Source organism: Rousettus aegyptiacus, unplaced genomic scaffold (assembly GCF_014176215.1).
Source record: "Rousettus aegyptiacus isolate mRouAeg1 unplaced genomic scaffold, mRouAeg1.p scaffold_m13_p_2, whole genome shotgun sequence".
Lineage (NCBI taxonomy): Eukaryota > Metazoa > Chordata > Mammalia > Chiroptera > Pteropodidae > Rousettus > Rousettus aegyptiacus.
This window is the reverse complement of record NW_023416295.1, coordinates 35007723-35028641: the sequence shown is the minus strand read 5'-3', so window position 1 is coordinate 35028641 and position 20919 is coordinate 35007723. Positions and strand designations below refer to the sequence as shown.

The 20919-nt window shown below is 34.9% G+C and overlaps 2 protein-coding genes across 6 annotated transcripts in view; one reads left to right on the top strand and one right to left on the bottom strand.

Moving 5' to 3' along the window:
- Window positions 1–1060: 1060 nt before the first annotated feature.
- Window positions 1061–13011, bottom strand: ORMDL1 (ORMDL sphingolipid biosynthesis regulator 1). Of its 4 annotated transcripts, none has more exons than XM_016147515.2 (4): window positions 12731–12888; window positions 10891–11071; window positions 5988–6139; window positions 1061–2632 (listed from the first exon to the last, which is right to left on the bottom strand). In XM_016147515.2, the coding sequence occupies exons 1-4, from the start codon at window positions 12775–12777 to the stop codon at window positions 2497–2499; spliced, it is 516 nt and encodes a 171-aa protein (XP_016003001.1). In that variant the 5' UTR covers window positions 12778–12888; the 3' UTR covers window positions 1061–2496. The 4 variants fall into 4 exon arrangements, with proteins under 4 accessions (XP_016003001.1, XP_016003069.1, XP_036091986.1 ...); XM_016147583.2 differs by having other exon boundaries at window positions 12694–12800; XM_036236093.1 differs by lacking the exon at window positions 12731–12888 and adding an exon at window positions 12323–12681.
- PMS1 (PMS1 homolog 1, mismatch repair system component) overlaps window positions 12972–20919 on the top strand; it is a 62200-nt gene continuing 54252 nt past the window's right edge. Inside the window, exons 1-3 of one of the 2 annotated variants that reach the window (XM_036236090.1) lie at window positions 12972–13092; window positions 13789–13902; window positions 18968–19119. In XM_036236090.1, coding sequence (XP_036091983.1) covers window positions 18988–19119 — 132 coding nt within the window. In that variant the 5' untranslated portion in view covers window positions 12972–13092; window positions 13789–13902; window positions 18968–18987. The remainder of the gene's footprint in view (window positions 13093–13788; window positions 13903–18967; window positions 19120–20919) is intronic. The other variant, XM_016147107.2, reaches the window with a different exon arrangement.

Sequence of the window (20919 nt, the reverse complement as noted above, 5' to 3'; positions counted from 1 at the left end):
GTTTTAAAAATGTTTTTTTAGTTTGTTTACATTAAACTGAACAAATCTTCGATACTGGGAACAGTTTCCACATTTAATAACCATTCACCTAAGCATTAAGCCCAAAAAACTAGGTTATTTTAATCCCCTTCCCTTCCCCACATTCAACACATCAGTGTCTCATGAGCTGTACTTGCAAAATATAGACCAAATCTGACCACTTCTCACCACTTCATCAGCCCTTTCCCTAATCTACCTTTTGCTTATAGTAGCTTCCTATTTTTCCTATTTCTGATTCCCTTACAGTTTATTCTCAACATTAGCTCTAACCTTAAAAAAAAAAAAAAAAAGGAAATCCTTTTAATCTATGTGAAAATCTCCAATGGCTTTGTCAAGCTTAGCATAAAATTTGCTCATTGCTTTGGTCTAAAAAGTGTGATATGATCTGACCCCTACCTACTCCTCATTTGCTACCATTCTCATGCTCCTTATTACTCCCTTCTACCCCTAGTAGCTGTCTTGCTTTTCCTCACACACAACACACTCATTCCTGCCTTAATATTTGTCATTACCTATACATCAGCAAAGTCTATGTCCATTAGTAGGGTCACTTTAGTTAGAATCTACAGGGAAGTCCTTTCTGAGGTGGGTTGCCCTGCCTTTCATTCACCTGCTTTATTCCTCTCCCCAGTGGCATTTATCAATAATATGTTGTTTATTTACTTATTATATGTTCTCCAACTTGAATGTTAGCACATAAGGAAAGGACTTGGTTTGTCTTGTTTACAAATTGTATACACAGTACCTAAAATAATACCTTCAACAGTGGGCCCTCAAATATCTATTGAATAAATATTTTTAAAACATTGAAGGGTGAAAGCAGGGAAATAGGCAAAAGGCCTGGATTAGAGCTAGATTTCTATCTCTGAAGTCTGTGCAAAAAATGTAAGCCTTTTGAGATAAACTTTAAAATAAAGAAAAATATTTTTAACTACCTTAATTTTACAAATTCAGTTGCTTATAAAAACTTTTGAAAAATACGAGTGTAATGCTGATGACTGAATTTGGACAGAGAATGTAATAATTCTACACTAAAAACAATTTTTATTGAAGTGTAGATTACTGATTATTTAAAAATACATGGGAAAGACAAACATACAAAGGTGTTATCACACGAGTGATTTCTAAAGTCAATACTTCTGAAATACAAAACAATGATCACTACACCCCCAAAAGCCAGTTTATTGAAACAAACTGATTTTTAAATTGATTTATAACTCTTTTCACTCAATTTTGTTTACAAGCATTACTAAGATTTACATTTCATGACTTATCAGAACTTTGTTTTTTGGACATACTTACTTCTCAAAGTAGTATATAGTCATTTCTTGCAATAACATTAGCAACTATAGAAAGCTTCTATAAGCCACAAGAATTCAGTATGGTTGCTGCTTTGGAAATAGTTACCATATTGGGTTATCTATACTAAGACTAATGTATTAAAAGCCAAAATATTAATGGGCAAAATGTGGGGACTGAGAACTGGAGGACTAAGAAAAGATGATGTTATCTTTTGCTCCTTGCCTGCTAAAAGACTCCAGTATTTGTTTTGGTACTATTGCTAGAGAAGTAGTTTTTGCCATATCACAGGTTGGCTATATAGTTGCCCATTTTATGTATCCTTTTTTAAAGAGTAACTGACTTTAACAATTCGATTGCTCAATCAAATAAGCAGAGACTTTTAAATTACCATATACTTGAACCGTGTGAAATAAATTATTTTCTTAATTGGTTTGGCAGCCTTGTGTCTGTAAAGGCAACAAAACCCACTTTGCTCCAAAATTAGATGGCTGACTCAGAGGCTGTTTGTAAAATTCCTGGCTATCTTCTATCACCGATCAGTCATGAAAGTAAACCTTCGAGAACTCAGTAACTTCATAAATGTAAAAAATGACTTCATCTATCAACACACAATGCTGAGCCAGCAAAACAAAAAAGCATACTCATAGGGAAGGAAACAAAAGGGTAAATATCCTCTTCTATAACACAAGAGGAATATGGACGGTATTTAAAAAAAACAGCCTACAGTAAACTTGTAAAGAGATGATTATGGTTTCCATAAAAGTCAACTTAAACTGACCATGACTGAATGATTGGAAATTTTCTTTTCCTAACACAAATGCTCATTCTTTATAAGCGAAATTGGTCTTAGTTTCTTATAAATCTCTCATGTCCTTGGATTTATCTGCTACATCTTCACTTTAGAGCCATTTAACTTATAAGCTGGGCCTGCCCAGCCTGCCTATAAAGCCTCGCTTCAGAAATATACCAGATGCGTTAAACACAGGCATCCTCTAGTAAAATTCTGCACTTCAAAACAGCATATGAAGAACCAGCAATTGGCTCTCCAATGTAAATACCCTTCATTTCACACAAGAAACAGTGCAGTTTACTAACCACTCTTTCCTTACAGGCAACTCATTAGCTGTAAAAATTTTTCTTCAGTTTCAAAACTTCTCAATACTTATTAATTCCAAAGATCCGAACACCATGTAGCTGTGGCATTTTGGGAATTAGCACACTCAGGAGAGAAACTGTGTTTAGGATGAAGTGAGTTGAATCATACTTCGTATAGAAACTTGCCAGGAAATATCTGCAGAAATAAAAGAATATATATTACATCTAAAAATAAAATTACTTTTTTTTTTTTTTTAATTTAAAGGTAGAAAAAAAGCTACTGAAACATTAATACCTAAGAGCAGAATCATTTTGAGCACTAAGACAAGAAGAAACAGTTTAGTTTCGGGACCTAAATTAACTTTATTTGGGATTTAAATATTTGTTTAATGGAGGCAAATATGCATTTTGCATTTCTGCAATTATGTTAAAAGCATTTAATAGAATATGTTTGCTACTTAGTGTCCTTTAAAGTAGGCTTTCAATCTAGGGTTCATATGCTCCCTGAAATATCAGGTGTATGTTTCTGAAGAAAAGATCCATCTCCAAGGGATCTATCATTCTCAAAGGGTTTTGTGACCCACCAAAAGTTAAGAACCACTGCTGTAAAGTTGTGGAACATGGGGTATTAGTGTATTAGTACAATTAGTATCTTTGAAAGAAAACAAATACTAGATTGCCCTTTTGATGGTCTCATTTCCATACTATAGGTGAACAGGTTTATAATCAGTCTGACTGGAAACCTGAAAGACATTGATATAAAATTCCAGCTGTTTTGCTATAAAATGTATATGAATATACATACATATTCAAAGACACCCAACATCTGAGAATTTGTTTTAACAAGCCTAAGCCACCTGTAAGAACATAAACCAAGTCAGAATGTCTAGTTTTATCCAAGGGTTCATCAGAATACAGACACATCATCTGGATCCTAACAGTGTCCTAATATAGATAGGATGTAAAGAATAAAATATCATACCTTAATCATAACTAAGAAGTTAGATTGTATATGGGTGTTTGTCTAATTAGTGCTTTCAGAGTACACAAGAAAATATTCTTATAGCTTTTCACTAAGTACTGCCATTAGTTTCTCATAAGGGGTGATAAGTGGTTAGATATGGTCAGGGAAAAAAAAACTATCTTTAAGTATGACTAAAAACTCCATAGAGAGCTGTATACATCATTTTTAGAATCATCTAAATTGAGAAATTCTATATTCTTCCACCTACTTCATAAACTATACAATAATCTGAAAATTCTTTCTTGAGAATAACCCATAGTTCTCAATCTTTCCTTTAAAGCCTTTCTTCCTACTTTCATATATTTGAAGACTATTTTTATACTCTGTTCACTGAACAAAATGGGATATCACTTGCATTTAGTAAGCTCATTTGATTTCCCATCACCAGAATGCATTTCATTTATAATCTGATATACTGAAAATAATAAATCCTCTTGGAATGGCTTATCCTTACCATACCATAGCATATATCCCCGTTTTGTCTTTTAATGAAAACTAATTGTGTGTGTAGATTATAGGAAAATTACTGGACTCTTTAAAAAACCTATACAGCCTCCAAGGAGATACAAAACTAGGTGGGAATCAGTGTGACAGAATTTATTTGCCAAAGAGTATACTGGATAGAGACCTGTACTAGAAGCTAGAAGTTTAATGTTTAATCTGGGCTCTTTACTCCAACTAGCTGCCAAGATCTGGAACAAGGTAAAACATTCGAGACTGTTTCTTTATCTAAAAATCTGGGATAACATTCTACCTACCTGACAAATGATGATCGAATAAGAAAATGTGAAAGCACCCTGACAAGTATCAATGCTATATAGATGGCTTTAATGCTATTTCTTCAGTTATATGAGGAATTTAAAAACGGAATATTTGAAATCATACCTGTGGGTCAAAAATGTTTTTAGAAATATGAATGTTTTACACAGGTACACCTCAACTGACCTTTTTGTGACAGCTCTTATTGAAAATTCAGTATATTATACATGTATTACAATGCAATCCTCAACATTTTTGCATGTATTATAATGCAATCCTCAACGTTTTATAAATGAGAAGACTGAGGCTTTCAAGAAAATAGCCAAGTCACATAGCATAGCTAGAAAGCAGTACAGCTAAAATCCAAATTTAGGAATGTTTGAATAACCATTTTTCTTGTTACTATATTTATCTGTTAGAACATTCAAATCATTTTTCTTTTGACATTCATTTTATATGGGGTTAAAACAATTTTAAAAAATCTTCAAAATGCTATATATGGAAAAAGAAACCTACCTCTTTAGGATCACCTTATTGCTTTCATTTGAAAATGCCTTTTCTTGAACATCTAAAACCTACCCTACCTTAAGTCTTAGTTCAAGGAATTTTAATGCCTCTAAGAAATCTTTCCAGATACTCCACAGTGCAATGATTCTATTGTGGATATGTTATTATATATAAGCTATGTGGTAGAAAATGTTTAATATATATGTGAAATATTTATTATACATAAGCAAATGTACTGAGTGTGGAATTCAAATCAATCTATGCATTCACATATTCTTTACAGAAATAAAATAAAACATAATACCAGAAAAATAATACAAAGTGGCATAAAGAAGGGATAACTATCAACTACTATGGGAGTTCTAAGCAGAGCATTATCAATGAAGGTTGGGTGCTCAAGAAAAGACATCACTGAAGAGGTGGAATTTAAATCTTGAAAGAATAAGACATACTTAAGAAAGGAGAAGGCATTTCAAGTAGGAGACGTGATTTGAACAAAGGAACTGAAATAGAGCTATACATAAAGTATTCAAGAAATGGTGCTTAGAAGAGTTTGAGAAGGTAGGAATTGGGCGGGGGTAAAATATGAACATCAATAAAAATGAGTAGGAACCATTTTGTGGAGGGCCCTGAATATCAGGTAATAGGAGGAAATTAGATACCATTTATAAGGTTAGATGCGTTACAGATAGATGTCATCTCATTTATTTCTTATGGCATCGGACCGAGTTAGGTGTCATTGGCTAAAATTTCATTTTATGAGCAAACCAAGCTGGTTGAGTGATAAAGGATTCAACCCAGGTCTGTCCTATAATGAAAGCCTAACTTCTCTCTTCTCTAAATCATACTGTATCTCCCAAGGAGTTTGAGCATCCAAATGAGGCAGGTAGTCAGTGAAATTTGTCTGATATCATCCAAATCCTTCTTTAGGGAGATTTCTCTGATAGTGGAATATAAATAAGATTATGTGTTTATTTTTCCTGTAAGCAACTTATAGATACAAGCTACAATATATTTGACCTGTATATCCTAGATTGTCTAGGAATACTGATGAGCATCTAAGAGTCTCCATATGTTATTGACTGAAGTGAAAACTCATTTATTACCAAATTGTTAAAGATTTTGCCTGCATTTTGTACTCTGAGGTAGGTATTTATGAATATAGGTTTTCAACAAAATATTTCTAATTTAAATACAATCTAATAAAAGATAGCTTCCTCTTATCCAATCCTCCCCATACCTAAAAATTTCCACCACTTACAGAATTATTGGAGAAATTGTGAAAAACTTCCGTGAAGATGTAAACTGCACTCCATAGTCCAGTTGTTCCCAATGAGTTAGGAGCCTTGCTTTACCTTGGTCAGGGGTTTCAAAAGGTGTTCCTTTTACTGCATGCAAAAAGACATACATCCCCTGGAAAACAAGCAAGGGGGCATATAATCAATATCTAAAACAAAACTGATTTTTTTCAGTAAGTATTAAGATATTTCCAGACTACTTGTGATGGAGCATATGACTTAACAGCTCGTTTTAAGCTTTCATAATATTGGGAAAGGCTGTGGTCAATTTCTTCATCATAAAATAAAACTTGCAAGAGCATATAAATATTATTTGGAGAAAACTACTAACAGGTCAACCAAGTGTAACCTGTTTTCATCTCTTGTTAAATTGAAAATAAACAAAAAGGAACATCAGGGTACCTTTTTATCATTACATTTAGATTTTCTAACACCTTTCTGATTAGGAAATAGGTAACTTATCTTTTTCCTAATGTGTAGGAAATTGTAGAGTGTCACATTAGTAAATCTGATATTTTAAAAGGATAAAACATATATATTGGTAAATAATAATAATAAAATCTCTATATCAAGGCACATGGTTTTGAAAGTATTTAATATTAGGACTTTGTGTTCCAATAGTTCTCTTCCAAAGCAATAAAGATGGTTTGATGTAATATGTATAATAATCAACTCAATTTGCTTTTAAAATAACAACTGTGCCTCAATCGTGTTTCTTTTGAAGTTAGTTTTAAAAAAAAAATTACTAAAAGCCAATCTGTCAAGTGATGTTTAAACCGCTAATTTTGTGGTTAAATAGGAAAAAAACAATGTACACTAGACTTGGTTTCCTTGAGATTGTGATACTCATTTAGACTGATAGGTAGTGCTTCACTGTAAGATCACAGTCTGAGAAACGGATAAAAGAATAAAGCCAAAAGATTATCATGAAACAGTGTTCTCCACTAGAAATCATAATGTCATGTCATTTTTGCTACTTCTAATAAATATGTGGAAAAAAGAGAAAAATTAGTGATTTGAAATTTTATATTATTATACTATGTTGAGAGAGGCCTTCTTTTCAAAGCTTAGTCTACTTCTTAATTTCATTAGGCAATTAAAAAGTTGTTTAGCTGCAATAATACTTAAGCTCAAGAGAAATGGACTCATTTTCAATTGGTTAACTCAACAAATATTAATAAGTGGTTTAATGTACAAGATACAGGACATGTATGCATATATGAAACACAGCCTTAAAAATTAAAAAGTCTGATCTTTGAAGAGATAGTAAGGGAGAAAAATATGCATAAACAACTAGAATGTAGGGCAGAATTTGCTATCAAAAGTATAATGAGAATACTTAGGAAATGCAGAGGAGGAAAACATTCCTTGTTGCTAGGCAAAAACTTGACAATACCTTGTCAACTATCTTATTCCTAAAGGTTTAGTTCAAATGACAACTCCTCAGCGGAGCCCTCCTCATTAGTAGTGACCTCCTGCCTACCGGGTTGTATAGAAGTTTATTGAAAATAGTTTTATTATAGCACATTATATTGTGCTGGAGTCATTTACAAAATGTTTGGCTTCCCACTGGCATGAATACTTCAGGAACAAAGGCTGGTATACAGCGAGTATTAGATATTAAGCCAAGATGACCTTAAGCCAAGGAATGTTTATTCTTTAAGCACAAGGAAACCATTTTTACATGGGCTTTAAAGGAGATTAGGAAACAGAAATTGGATGTTTTCAATTCTCAGGAGTACACGACCCAAAAAAGTTAAGACTCTCTACTTAGACCATGTATGTTAGAATTATCAAAGAGAACAATAATCCTCTTGGTATTTCCTTCAAACCACATGAACTCACCAGTATTTAGAATATTCCATTTATTTGATATATCATTTTCAATGAAAAATTAAAATCTCATCTAACCATGTGTCTTCTACTACATTATTTTAATCTTTAATAATTTTTCTATAAAATTTGTGACGACTGATTGAAACCCACATCCAAAGAATTAGGAAAAAGGTACACAGCTCATGGTTAGCCCTTAACAAATATTTACTGACTCAATACCAAGAGAATTCTCATTCACTTTAAAAGCTAGACAAAAAATTTGGCAAAGTATTAATACTTCTTAGAGTGAACTGTAGCACTGAATAAAAACAACCACTGTAGATTTCTATTTATGATTCAGAATATTTTTTCTAACCAAGGATAATAATTAGGTCTATTTTCCCACATTTAAAAGCATTCGGCATGTATTCCACATTTTTAATTGGTTTAATATAGGCTACCTTCAAAAGAAGCTTAATTTGGAGTCATATAATTGCTACAGCTACGGCTGGTTAGTTAGGTTTAGTGTGGTAAACTAAAAAGTCAGAAGTTTGCTTCCCTTCATGTTGTAAATTACCTATCCTTTATCCACTGTCATATACTGTTCACCCAAATTAAAAACACGGGCAGAGATGACTTCTAAAGTATGTTTAATATATGTATCACTGGAGAAGGAAAAATTCCATGACAATACAAATTAATTTATTCAGCAAACATTTAAGTAGGTGTTCAAAGATACAGAAATTAAAAACAAACAAACAGATTAACTACTAATTATAAAACTATCAAATACATGATAAAAGAATGCATGAGAGTTTTGTAGCTTCTTGGAGGAGATGATACTTGAGTAGTTTTCAGAGACAAGTAGGAATCAGTCAAGCAGAGCAGGAAGAAGGAAGGGGCATTAAAATAGTGGAAGAAGAGCCTAAGTGAAAGCAAAAGGGTGAGAGCAAAATGATTTCAATTATTATTAGAACATAACTTGTGTTTGGCGATGGGCTAAGATAATATTGAGTCCCTTTCTTGCCTCTGCAGTTATGAACTGGTCTTGTATACCACACAAGGAAATTGCATTTTACTATGAATGTAACAGAGAATCACTGAAGAACCTAGAGTGTGACTTGAGCAGACATGCATTTCAAAACTATCACTCTACCAAGCTGGAATGGAGGGGAGTAGCAGAGCAACAAGGAGACCATTTACCCATTAGAGTAATCCACCTGAGAAAAATAAGCGTATGAATTACAGCAATGACAGTGGGGATCAAGTTGAGAGACAGTAAAGCAGTAGAAAAGACACGGCTTTACTAAATAAACATGGAATATAAAGGAAAAAGAGTTATCATAAGACTAGAATGACCACATATGCTAGTTTGCATGGACAGTCCTGATTTACACGTATTCTCTTGGAGTTTACATGTATTACCAGAGTTCCCTTTTACTCTCAACACAGTCTGTTTGGATGATACATTATATTAACCACTTCTCCTTTGACGTTCCGCTATCTGGCTTGGCTTACTGGACAGACAGTGATGCATTTAGGAACAAAGTCAGAGGAAGAGATTGTGGGTTTAAGGAATAGATTGTGAATGAGTTCAATTTATACTTGTTTGGTTTAAGGTGCAAAGTGATCTGGCAATATTAATATGGGCATCAGCATTCTATAGGTAGAAACTGAAAATATGGAAAGATGAAGTAACATAAGAAGACATGAAGAAAACCTTGGGAAAAGAGAAGGAAGACAGTACAAGAGGAAATAGAAAAGGTAAGATCAGAATGTGTCTAGGAAAAAGTAATCCCATGAAAACCAAAGGAAAATAATGCCAATAAAAGGGATATGATAAATGTAAAATAGTTCAGAGAAGTCACTACTTAAAAAGTATTTGCCCTACCAAAGGCTATCACTGAAAATGGACAAAATGCACATTCTCTTATTTCTACCACATCATCCTTCTTCTCTTCCAGTCAACTTCAAATACTCTCCAGAAAAAAAAAAAAAAAAAATAATAATAATTTTAATTATTAATTTTAAATTTATTTGTCCTACATTTTTTTGTCTTAATTCTAAGATCTTAATTTTTTGGATATCTTTATAAATAAATATATAACTACTCTGGATTCAACTGAAAGTCAATTAACTTCATTCTACTTTAATAAGTTGTTAAAGACAAGAAAAATCACTGTCAAGTTTTTTTTTTTTTAATACAACGGGCAATTTCCAAGGCTCCACAACATGGTTAGCAGAGTTGATCAAACTTCTGATACTTTGTAGAGCTATTGAATAATATAGAAGAGTGATAGTCAACATGAAGAAGCTAAGGCACCATAAGATCCTGAAACATATATAAAATTAAGCTCAAATTTTCTAGACTGAAGCAGGAAAGTATATTTACACAATTTAGAAAGATTTAACAAGTATTGAAACCAAAGATGTTCATAAGGCTCCAGTTAACCAAAAAAAACATAATTACTTCTTCTGAAGCATTCTAGTTAATATATTATAGTAGTCTGAATTAGTGTCTTGTAATTTTTATAGAAATGACCTATTTTCCATATTCTATAAAGACAATAAGAAAAAAATCTTACTTAGAAAAATGGCCCAATGTTTTAATATAAAGTGTGATAGAAAAATATAAGATAGAAAAATATTCCAGATTAAAAATTTTTCAAAATTGTCATATATACTAAAAATCACTGAACCATATACTTTAAATGAGTGAATTTATATTATGTGAATTATATTTCATAAAACTTTTTTAAAAACTGTGGTGTGTTTTTCTTTATAACAAAATTTTAATCTTTTAAAAAATTGTGTTTAAACATACAACATAAAATGTACCATATTAACCATTTTCAGTGCATAGTTGAATGGTATAAAGTACATTCACACTGTTGTGCAACTATCACTACACTTCATCTCCAGAACTCTTTGCATCTTACAAAACTGAAACTGTACCCATTTAACAATAACTCCCCATTCCTTTCTCCCCCAGTCCCTGACAACCATTAAACCTTAAGCTTTCAAGTGTTTGGTGTACAGTGAAATTCTTACCAGGTTATGTATAACATTTGTTAAGGTCCAAGCAACAGGAACACTGAAGAAAGGAATACTAAGTAAGACAATATGAAGCAAGCCAACTCCTAACGCATATGTCAGCCACATACCCCGACTGTTCATGACACGGGTATTTGGATTCACTTCGCTGTGGGCAACTCCAACGTTCATGTTTGCTCTGTAGGAAAGCAATGAAATGAACCAACAGTGACATAACTGGAAACGTAAATTCTTCTAATTCTGACATGACAAAATGTTAATTAGGATTATCTTTTCCTAGCTGTTCTGACAGAGAACACATACACTCTCCAAAATAATGCCACTTGCTGATGCTGACAAAGATAGTAAACAATTCTTAGCATGTGACTATACAGTAAGACGAACGAGACTTATTTTTATGGTTCTCATTGAAAAACTAAGTTAAAATCCCTTTCCCTAAAGGTTGTCCTTTAGCGTGTTGGTTCTACTAAGTGAAATAATGGTCAGGAATATTCAAACTGATTGAGAAAAACTATGTTTTCTTTTATCATGAGAGCAAAGAGAAAACTCAGGAGCTAAATTTACCAACAGGATAAATTAACATAAAGAAAGCAAAGCTAACCTGGCCAGTCTATTGTGAGTAGCTAGACTCCTATAGCTAATGTAATGTTGTATCCACAAACGGGTGCCAGTTCAAATCATCCCTTTTTGAATACTGTACTTGAGGGGAACACAAAGTGGTGGAAAATTTAGATGGTCAAAGGATAAGGTTTGTTTCTCATTCTTGTGATACAATTAGGATAAAACAATGAGTTTTTCTTCTGCTTATTTTAACTTTAGTTAACTGCCCTAAAATTTTAGTTTTTTCTCCTTTCTTTGTAAAGTTTTCCCCTTTCCCTTTTGTGTTCAAAATGAACACCAAAACAAGTGATACTAGTTCCCGGTTATTTTAATGATGATGTTTGCTTGGATCTAATTATCCTTTAAAACAAAACTGCCCTGAAGAATACCACCTTATCATTCCGGTAAAAACCCACCAGGATTGAAAAGGGGAAAGAGGGTCAGACTATATTTGGAACAGCTCTGACTGAAAAATATATAAACCCTTTCTATTACAGAGTTGGCACTGAGACAGAATTTCTCATAACCACATCCAATAAATGCTTCTAGAATACAGTGTCCCTCCCTTTCTCCCTCCAAAAATCCATGGAACACAGCAAGGCATCAAGTCTTACACCAAAACGAAGCAAGTCTCGAATTTTCACGTGTAAATATGTTTTCTAATCTAAACACCCATCGTCTACTCATACATTACTTTTATATTCTAAATTATACTCAGAACATGCCATCATCACTCAAGATACTTTCCCCACTTTCCATAGGATGGGAGAAAAATGCTCGAAAGAGGCATCTGAGCTGGAAGGCAAAGTTGGTGTGGTATCAACCCTACCTCCGTTCACAAAACCTTTCCAGGGAGTTTCCCGACTCACTGGCAAACAATGACTTCAGGCAGCTAAGAGCCTCTCGGCTCAGACCCCGCAAGTGCCTTGAGGGTGGCGACTCACAGCCACCCCCTTAGGGAGTCCCTCGTCTATCTGCTTGCCAGCCAGCCACGGGCAGCCTACCCCGATAACTGGAGCTCCCAGACAGTGGAAGCTTAGCTGCCCCTACCGCCGCAGGGCCTCTGACCCGCCCCTTCCATCTTGGAGCTACCCATCTGTAAAGGGCGGGATACGACAAGGGTATGGGGCGCAAGCCTTGGGGGCCACTTGGCTGGTACCACCAAGCAGGGCACCGCGGACAGTCATAACCCACTCTTCCCTCTTAGGCTGACTCGGGACTGCCAGCAGCTCCCTACCGCCGCAGGCAGCAACACAACCCTTGCGGCCGTTCGTGCTCTCTCATCCGCCGCCCCACTCCTGGTGGCCGTGTCAGAGTAGGAGCAGCTTCAACACGACGGCGTCTCCTCACCGCCGAACGCCGGTTCAGCCCCAGCGCGGCGCAGCTTACGGAAGCCTTCAGAGCCGAACGCGCGGCCAGCGGATTGGCTGCGTGTAGCGCCAATCCCACGTTTCCATGGAGGGGCGGGACTAAGTGCCGCGAGCCGCGCGCGCGCATTCGGAGCGAGTCAGGTATCAGTGAGGCCGGTCCTAGGCTGCGGGCGGGACAGTGGCTGGTCGGCTAGTGGATGGTAATTACCCACCTCGCGCGAGCAACAAGGTAGTGTGCGGTTAATGGGCATTCATTCTTATATTCTCTTAGGCTCGGAGACCCCGCCCCTCAACTCGTCCCGGTCTGTACCGGAGCGACGCTGCGTCCGTAGGCGCGCCTCCTCGCTACCCCACCCTCTTATATTCCTTCCACCTTCCCCCCGCCCCGCAACCTGTCCGCCACCCCCCTCCCCTCTCCCGCCACGTTGAGCAGGGAGCGGATGAAACTGGGCCCGCGGCTATGCATACATGGAGGGCGGTCTCCGAGCCCTTCGGGGCCCGTTAAGCGTCTGGTCTGGCCTTTCCGGACTAAATCACGTTGAGGCCTTTGTCGCAGCCAATTCCCCAGATCCTTCTGGGTACAAGACTTAAAGTTGTTTGCCAGTTATAAACTCCAGCACATGCGGAGGAAATGCGGATGCCAAAAATTGATTTTATTTAAGAACCAAGAGGAGGAGTCAAATTGTTTGGAGTCATTTTAAGTCGAATTACATTACTTAGCAGTAAGAGTTTGTGATTTATATAGCTAAAATAACTTTCAGCATTTCAAAATTGGTGTAAGAGAATGTTGACTGTTTATCCTGCATTTCTATTGGCTCCATAAAAGTTGTGTTAGATTTATTATCTTCTTTAAATAAATTATTTCATTATGTTTTCCCTAAAGTCTTTGAGTTCTTTGGTCTGTCTCTCTCTACTTCTTTTTTAGGTGCACTTGTCCATAACTGACTTTCCTGGTCATCAGCACTGTTTCAGGAGTATTCGATTATCCACTCAGCAAATATGGAAGACTGATTCCTGACATCCTCAAATATTCTAATTTGTAAGCTTGTTATCAATCCTACTTTTTAAAAAGATGCCATTTGGTACATATATAGAATGCTTACTGTGTTCCAGAGGTTATACTAGAGATAAGAGATTAAATATAAAATCTCTGTCCTCAAAGAACTCTGAACCAGAAGGAAGGGACAGAAAAACGATAGAATAACCTGTGATGAGTTTGGATAAGAAATAAGGAAAAAGTACTGTGGGAGTACAAAGGAAGGAATGCTTAATTTATTCGGGATGAGGATGGAGCCCATAAATGCTTCCTTGGGTTGATGATGCTTTAACTAAATCTAGACGGATAGTTAGAAGTCGTTGGTAAAGACAGAGAACCTTGTGAGTTGAGGAAGAGTGAGTGCTACCTCACTCACTGCAAGAGGCAAGATGTTTAGTATGCCTGATTAGTATGCATTTGGAGAATAGTGGAATGAGATTAGAAAGATAGAGGTCCAGTTAAGGAGTTTGAACTTTACCTGGTTAGTATTTGGAAATCATAAAATTTTTAAGTAATGTAACAGCATGATTAAATTATAGAAAGAACCCTATAGGTGGTTGAAATTCGAGGCAAAATATCTATTAGGTGGTTATTACAATGATCAGGGGAGAAATGTTGAGGGGCTAAACTGAGGCAGTAGTTATAGGTATAGAAAAGAGAAGACTAGTTTGAGAAATATTTAGATAGTAGTATAGGACTGGGTGGCAAGATGTAGAGAGTGAGGAGAGTTTCTAGGATGACTTCAAGGTTTCTAATTTTGCCTTATGTCACTGGATGAGCATGGCCTTTGAAGTCGAATATGCCAAGGTGTGTATGTGTGAATTTGTCACTTACTAGCTGTATGATCTTAAACAAGTTATTAGTGTTTAAATCCCATTTGTGATAGAAGAATGATAATATACATATGGTTGTTGTGAGGAATAAGTAGGATAATATATATAAAGTTATTTATGTGAGCTATTATTTTTATTTTCAAAAAAATACAGGAAGAAAGACAATTAGAGGAAGATTCTGAGATCATTTTGGGACATGTTAAATTTAGGGTGCCTCCAAGTCATCTAAGTGATGATATTTAAAAGGTACCTGGAAGTAAGACCCTACCCTGGAGTTCAGAAAACAGTCTGGTTAGGAGACAGGTAAGGTAAGAGATGATATGGAGGCTAGTTAAAATATACTATAGACTGGATAAAGAAATGAGGTGTAGTATTAGTTTAGGAGGAAGTGACATTGAGCTGTGACTGAGGGAAGAAGAGTTGCAAACATTTTAAGAAACTAAAGAGTTTGGGTAGAGGTGCAGACATTTTAAGAAACCAGAGGACACGGGTAAAGGAGGTAAGGTGTATATGGAGATAGAGTTCAGGCTATGGCTGAGTTTTTCAGTAAACTAAAAGAATGAGGAAGATTGGGGTGAACTTAGGGTCTTGGGCCAGGGGGTAGGGAATAATTTTTGAAGAGGGACTGTAGAGAATGAGACAGAGGTGATGAGATTAGTGAGGAGATTGCCCAGAAAGAGTGAAGGTTCAGGTGAGGCTAGGTTTGTGCATCAAACATTGATTGATCAGTATTTTTCTTAGATCCTTGGGATTCTCAAACTAAGGTAGAAGTCTTGAACGCAAGCTTAACTTGATGCTAGGCCCACTTTGAGAGTAGGGGTAGAATGATGGAGAGAATATTCATTTAGGACTTTGGAGAAATTCAATTTAGTTCAAGTACCCCAGGATCTTTTAGCATATATATGCCAAACACTTTGAGTATCATGTTTATTTCTTACTGCAACCATACAATACCATTATTATCTCCATTTTATAAATGAGATGAGTTTTAGAGTTTAACTTCCTCAGCATTACATAGCTACTTGTATAGGGGCTAGGACAAAACCAAAAGTAATGTGTTTTCAGAGTCTGCTTTTTTAAATGACTTCTCTCTCCAGCACTGTCCAATGGAACTATAATGTAAGCCACACATATAATTTTAAACTTTCTAATAGTCACATTAAAAAGTTAAAAAAATAAAGTGAAAATAATTTTAATAATGTTTTATATAACCCAGGATATCCAGAATACAATTTTATCCTGTAATCAATGTAAAAGATAATGATTTTATATTTTTTTCCATACTGAGTTTGAAATCCAGAGTGTGTTAACATGTCTCAGTTTAGCATAGCTACATTTCAAGTGTTCCTGTGGCAAGTGGCTACGGTATTAGACAGTGAACTAATTTTGCCTTAGACCTGAGGCCAGTCTGAATCTTGGGGAAAGTGAAGAGGGTGTCTTTTGCTTGTGACAGCACTGATTTGTATGAATGTTAAGGTAATAAAGCAGCCTGACTGTCCACTGTTTTCTTGATTTACTGGGATTGCCTCCAGCTTTTGAGTGCAACAAGAAAGCTTGTTCACAGCTACTGCTTAAAACCGGGTACCCATCAAACTAAATCAAATATATAATTAGAAGGTAACTATTAAAATTACAAAAGAATTCCCAACATCTTTCCTCCCCTTTTTTTTTTTTTTTAGTGGTAAGGCATTTTGGCTTTTCTTTCTATCTTCTGGTGGTGTAGCAACAGATTTCTAAGAAAGAACATGAAATATTACTTAAATTTCTTGTCAATCTAGTTTGAACATTTTCAAAGGCCTCTAATTAGGTCCTGAGTATTACATGCTTTGACAGCTTTCCAATATGTTTCTTTAATTTATAAATTTGATCACACCTGCAGAGTGACTTTATTCATATGAAAATACCTGACCTAGTGTAAGAACAGTTGAGTTTCTACAAAAAGCCACTGGCTTTGGGGTGGTTTTCAGTGAACCATATCTTCTATCATCTCTTAATTTGAAGTCACAACTTTTTGAATTATAAGCATTCCTTTAAAATATGATCAAACATAATTATTCATTCATAGTTTCATTTTTTGAGAGTCTATAATTTGTGATACAACTCAATATCCTTGATTATTATTACTACTTTTTGCTAGTAGCTTTTTAAAAAAAGACTTTTATTAAAATATAGCTAACATTTAATATATAGTAGCAGGTATATAGCATAGTTATTCAACATTTATATACCTAAAGAAGTGTTCACCCTGGGAAGTCCAGCAACCATCTGACACTGTACAATGCAATCACAATATTATTGACTATATTCCCTATGCTGGACACTACATCCCCATGACTTGTTTTATATTTGGGAGTTTGAACCTCTTATTCCCCCTTCACCTTTCCTCCGCTTTTTAAGATTTTTAAATAACAGTTGTCATATTAGTTTCGTATACAGCACAGTGACTAGACTTTTATATAATTTATAAAGTGATTCCCCTTTGACTAGTCTAGTACCCACCTAGCTCCATACACAGTTATTACCATATTGACTGTATTCTCTATGCTTTACATCCCTGTGACTATTTCGTAACTATGAATATGTACTTCTTAATCCTTCACCTTTTTCACCTCACCCTCAAACCCCCTCCCATCTGGCTGCCACACCAGCATTTCTTTACATAATTGACTATCATCATAAAAATAATGTACATTTTATAGAGCTTTTTCACTTACAGAACATTTTATATGTGCTTTCTTATTTGATCCTCACAACTGACCAGTGACAGTTGATGAATTTTGCAGAGGGATTTAAGTGATTTGCTTCAGTTTACATGTAATAAAATATGTTTTTTAAAACTCTAGTCTGGTATATTTTTTTCACTGTGCTAATCAGCTTTGCCTTGTACAAAAGAAAATATTTTATGTTTATGAATTGTGACCAGTTAACACCACTCAGAACTGAATATGTTGGCCTCTTCCCAGAGGCCCCTTCCCAGAAATATATCTTTTAAAATCCAATGTGGTTATTTTAGTGGCTATGCTTCATTTCTTGCTCAGTTACTGACTCTGTCTTTACATAACTCTACTTGTCTTTTGTTGCCTGAGAAAGAATGCTAAAAGGACACCTTTTTATTTCGTTTATTTTTGTTTGGACCTACAGTCCATAGGATCAAACTATCATGTGATCATGTAACTAGTTGTGGTAAATTAAGGATGTACCCCACCCCCAATCTATTTTTTGTCAAAAAAAAATCTTGATTCTTTACAGCAGGAGTCCCCAATTCCTGGGCTGAATTAGTCAGTGACCTGTTAGGAAACAGCAGGTTAGCGGCAGCAAGGGAGTGAAGCTCCATCTGTATTTGCAGCCCCTCCCCAGCACTAACATCAATCACTACCTCAGCTCCACGTCAGATCATCAGGCATTAGATTCTCGTAAGAGCACCAGTCTCTGGTGCCAAAAGGGTTGGGGACCGCTGCTGTAGAGGAATTGCATGTTATCAAGCTAGTGTTTTTTATTTTCCTCAAAACAGGTTTTAAGACAGATGCAAACCTCACTCCCTACATATTTTACATATAGAGTTTACATGTGAATTTTTTTTTATTCTTTGTTTGAAAAGGTTTCATAGCTGAAACAGTTTCTGGCAGAGAGATTTTGGATGTACAGATTGGGTTGGCATGTGGTGAACCCTGAATGCTAGCACAAAGATTTTGGCTTTGGGGAGCCACATGATGAGAATGATGTTTTAGGCAAAGTAGTGTAGAGGGATAGTTACCTGATATGTCTGGAATCTGACTAATTAAGATTAACAGTAGTTCTGGGGTCTGGATATCCTAATTCCAAGAGCTCAATAATTGAAAAAGACATCGTAACTCATCAAAATGAATGGATTACTACTAATATTTAAGTGAGACTGCCATTAAGGCACATGACTGACATCCACATACTTGAAGTGACAGTACTACCTGGTCATTCTTAGCCAGGCAGGTCACATATTACACTCATAGCAGATTTGTGCTTATCCTTCTTTAATAGTCATAGTGTAATTCATCAACTACTGTATGCCGTAGTCTTATAAAATGGAGATGATAATGGCATCTATTTCACAGAGTATTTTTAAGAAACAAATGATTTAATACTATAAATTAGAGATTGGCCTAAACTGAGCCTCTGTAGATGTGAACTGCTATTATTATTGGTGTTGTTATTAGTCCTGTTTAGTCAGGAATGTTTAACAGTTTATTTTCGCCTTCTAGCTACTTTGCTAAAAGCTAGAATGAAACAGTTGCCTGCAGCAACAGTTCGCCTCCTTTCAAGCTCCCAGATAATCACTTCAGTGGTCAGCGTTGTAAAAGAGCTCATTGAAAACTCCTTGGATGCTGGTGCCACAAGCATAGATGTTAAACTGGTGAGTGTCCCTGAAAAGCCAAATACCTTTAAAAGCAAAAAAGGGCCAGACACATATTTTCTCCTTACAACTATTACCTTTCTTTTCTTTATATGTACCAGTAAATTATTCATAGGACATTGGATGCTTTGTCTTGTTTAAGAGTAAATTTTTAAAATTAATTTTAATTTAAGTCAACATTAGTTGATTAGTTCGAAATGGCATTAGTAACGCCAAAGGAAATTATTTAAAAAACTTATTATTTATGACTCCATTACCTAAAACATGAATTTAATTTGTATTTTCTACTAATATTTATCTTTGGTTATTGCTATATGCTTACTTACATATTCTCATTTGCATTTAATTTTTTTACCTAATCTTATTTCAAAATTGTATCCTTTGTTGCTTCATAGTTTTCACATTTTTAAATGTAAGTGCTATATATTATATCATTTGAATTGATATAACATGACACACATTATGATTTATTAGAGTTGTTTTGCCTGTCTACCTTCCCTATTTTAAATCACTAGCTCATGGAAGTAAGGTCTGTATTTTTTTCATTTCTGTATTCACCATACCTGGCCAGTACCTGCTACATTAACCTATATGTAAGTGGTACATAACTGGCGAATAAATTTGTTTGAATGAATGTAAGAATACATTTTTTTTCGTAATTTCCTAATTGTCAGATATTTACATTATTTCTAGAATTACATTATTAGAAATAATTCTGATATGAATATCTTTTAAAGAAAGAGACCCACTTTTTTCACATATATATGTTAATATATATATTGTGTTTGTGTGTGTATAATCCCAGTTACTCCTTTTAAAACTGTGAATTAGCTACTACTATACCCACATTACAAATAATTAAGCTTTTGAGAATTTGCATAAAGTCATATAATTCTTAAGTAGGAGAGCTGAAATTGAAATTCAGTTTTTTCTAACTGTAAAACCCATTCAAGATCTTCCCTCTCTGCCAGGGGTTCTCACAATGTTGAGGTGCATCAGAGTAATTTAGGGAGTTTGTTAAAACAGTTACTTGGGCCCCAGAAATTCAGATTCTAGGTGGGGCTCAAAAATTTGTATTTCTAACAAATTCTAGTTAATGCTGAGAACTGCAATTCTAAACCATATTAACCTGTATTTTGTTTTTAAATATAAGCTTTTTAAACATGAAAAAATTATTAAACCCAAAGAAAAACAACTGATGTTTCTTAGACATTTTATATATTCAGTTTAGTCTGCTTAGCATAGAATCGATAGTAATTAAGTAGAATTAGATAATTATATCTGACGTATTTCATTTAAGAATCTTAGGCAGACACATATCTTATTCTTAACGTTCTCTGGAAGAAAAACAGTTTTTTAAAATAGTTTTACAAGGCCAGCAGCAGAAGTCCTCTTATAAAAGTAAATGAAAGTACATATTTTTATCTGGTTATGTATTTTAATCCTTTGACATTTATCAGTTTCTCTTTCTCTACTTGCATAGTTTTAAAATAAACAACTCTATTGCTCTACGTATTAAGGCTTGTTGTATTACGGTTTCATATGATAATAACTATCCTTGCTAGAAATGTTTTCATAATTAGTTAATTAAAATAAACATGTTGATATTTACACATTTTTAAATAAGTCTTTGTCATTTTTCTCAGGTGCCTGGAGTTCTAATTTATATTGAAAGATTTGCATTTCTGTAATTAATGATTTTTCTATAAAAAGCAGACCACCTGTTTCCAGAATAACTTAGTTTTAGATTGAGTAAAAGATGAGGAATGAATTCTTGGGTGTCTCTCAACACCTTGTATA

What these genes read in the sequence shown, in the direction of transcription:
- ORMDL1 (XM_016147515.2), bottom strand. Translation starts at nt 12,777, where the DNA reads ATGAGAGAGCACGAACGGCCGCAAGGGTTGTGTTGCTGCCTGCGGCG. An exon ending in TTGTGTTGCTGCCTGCGGCG is followed by an intron (nt 11,072 to 12,730) that starts GTAGGGAGCTGC and finishes GCTTTCCTACAG; the next exon opens with AGCAAACATGAACGTTGGAG. An exon ending in ACAATTTCTCCAATAATTCT is followed by an intron (nt 2,633 to 5,987) that starts GTAAGTGGTGGA and finishes TTATTTCTGCAG; the next exon opens with ATATTTCCTGGCAAGTTTCT.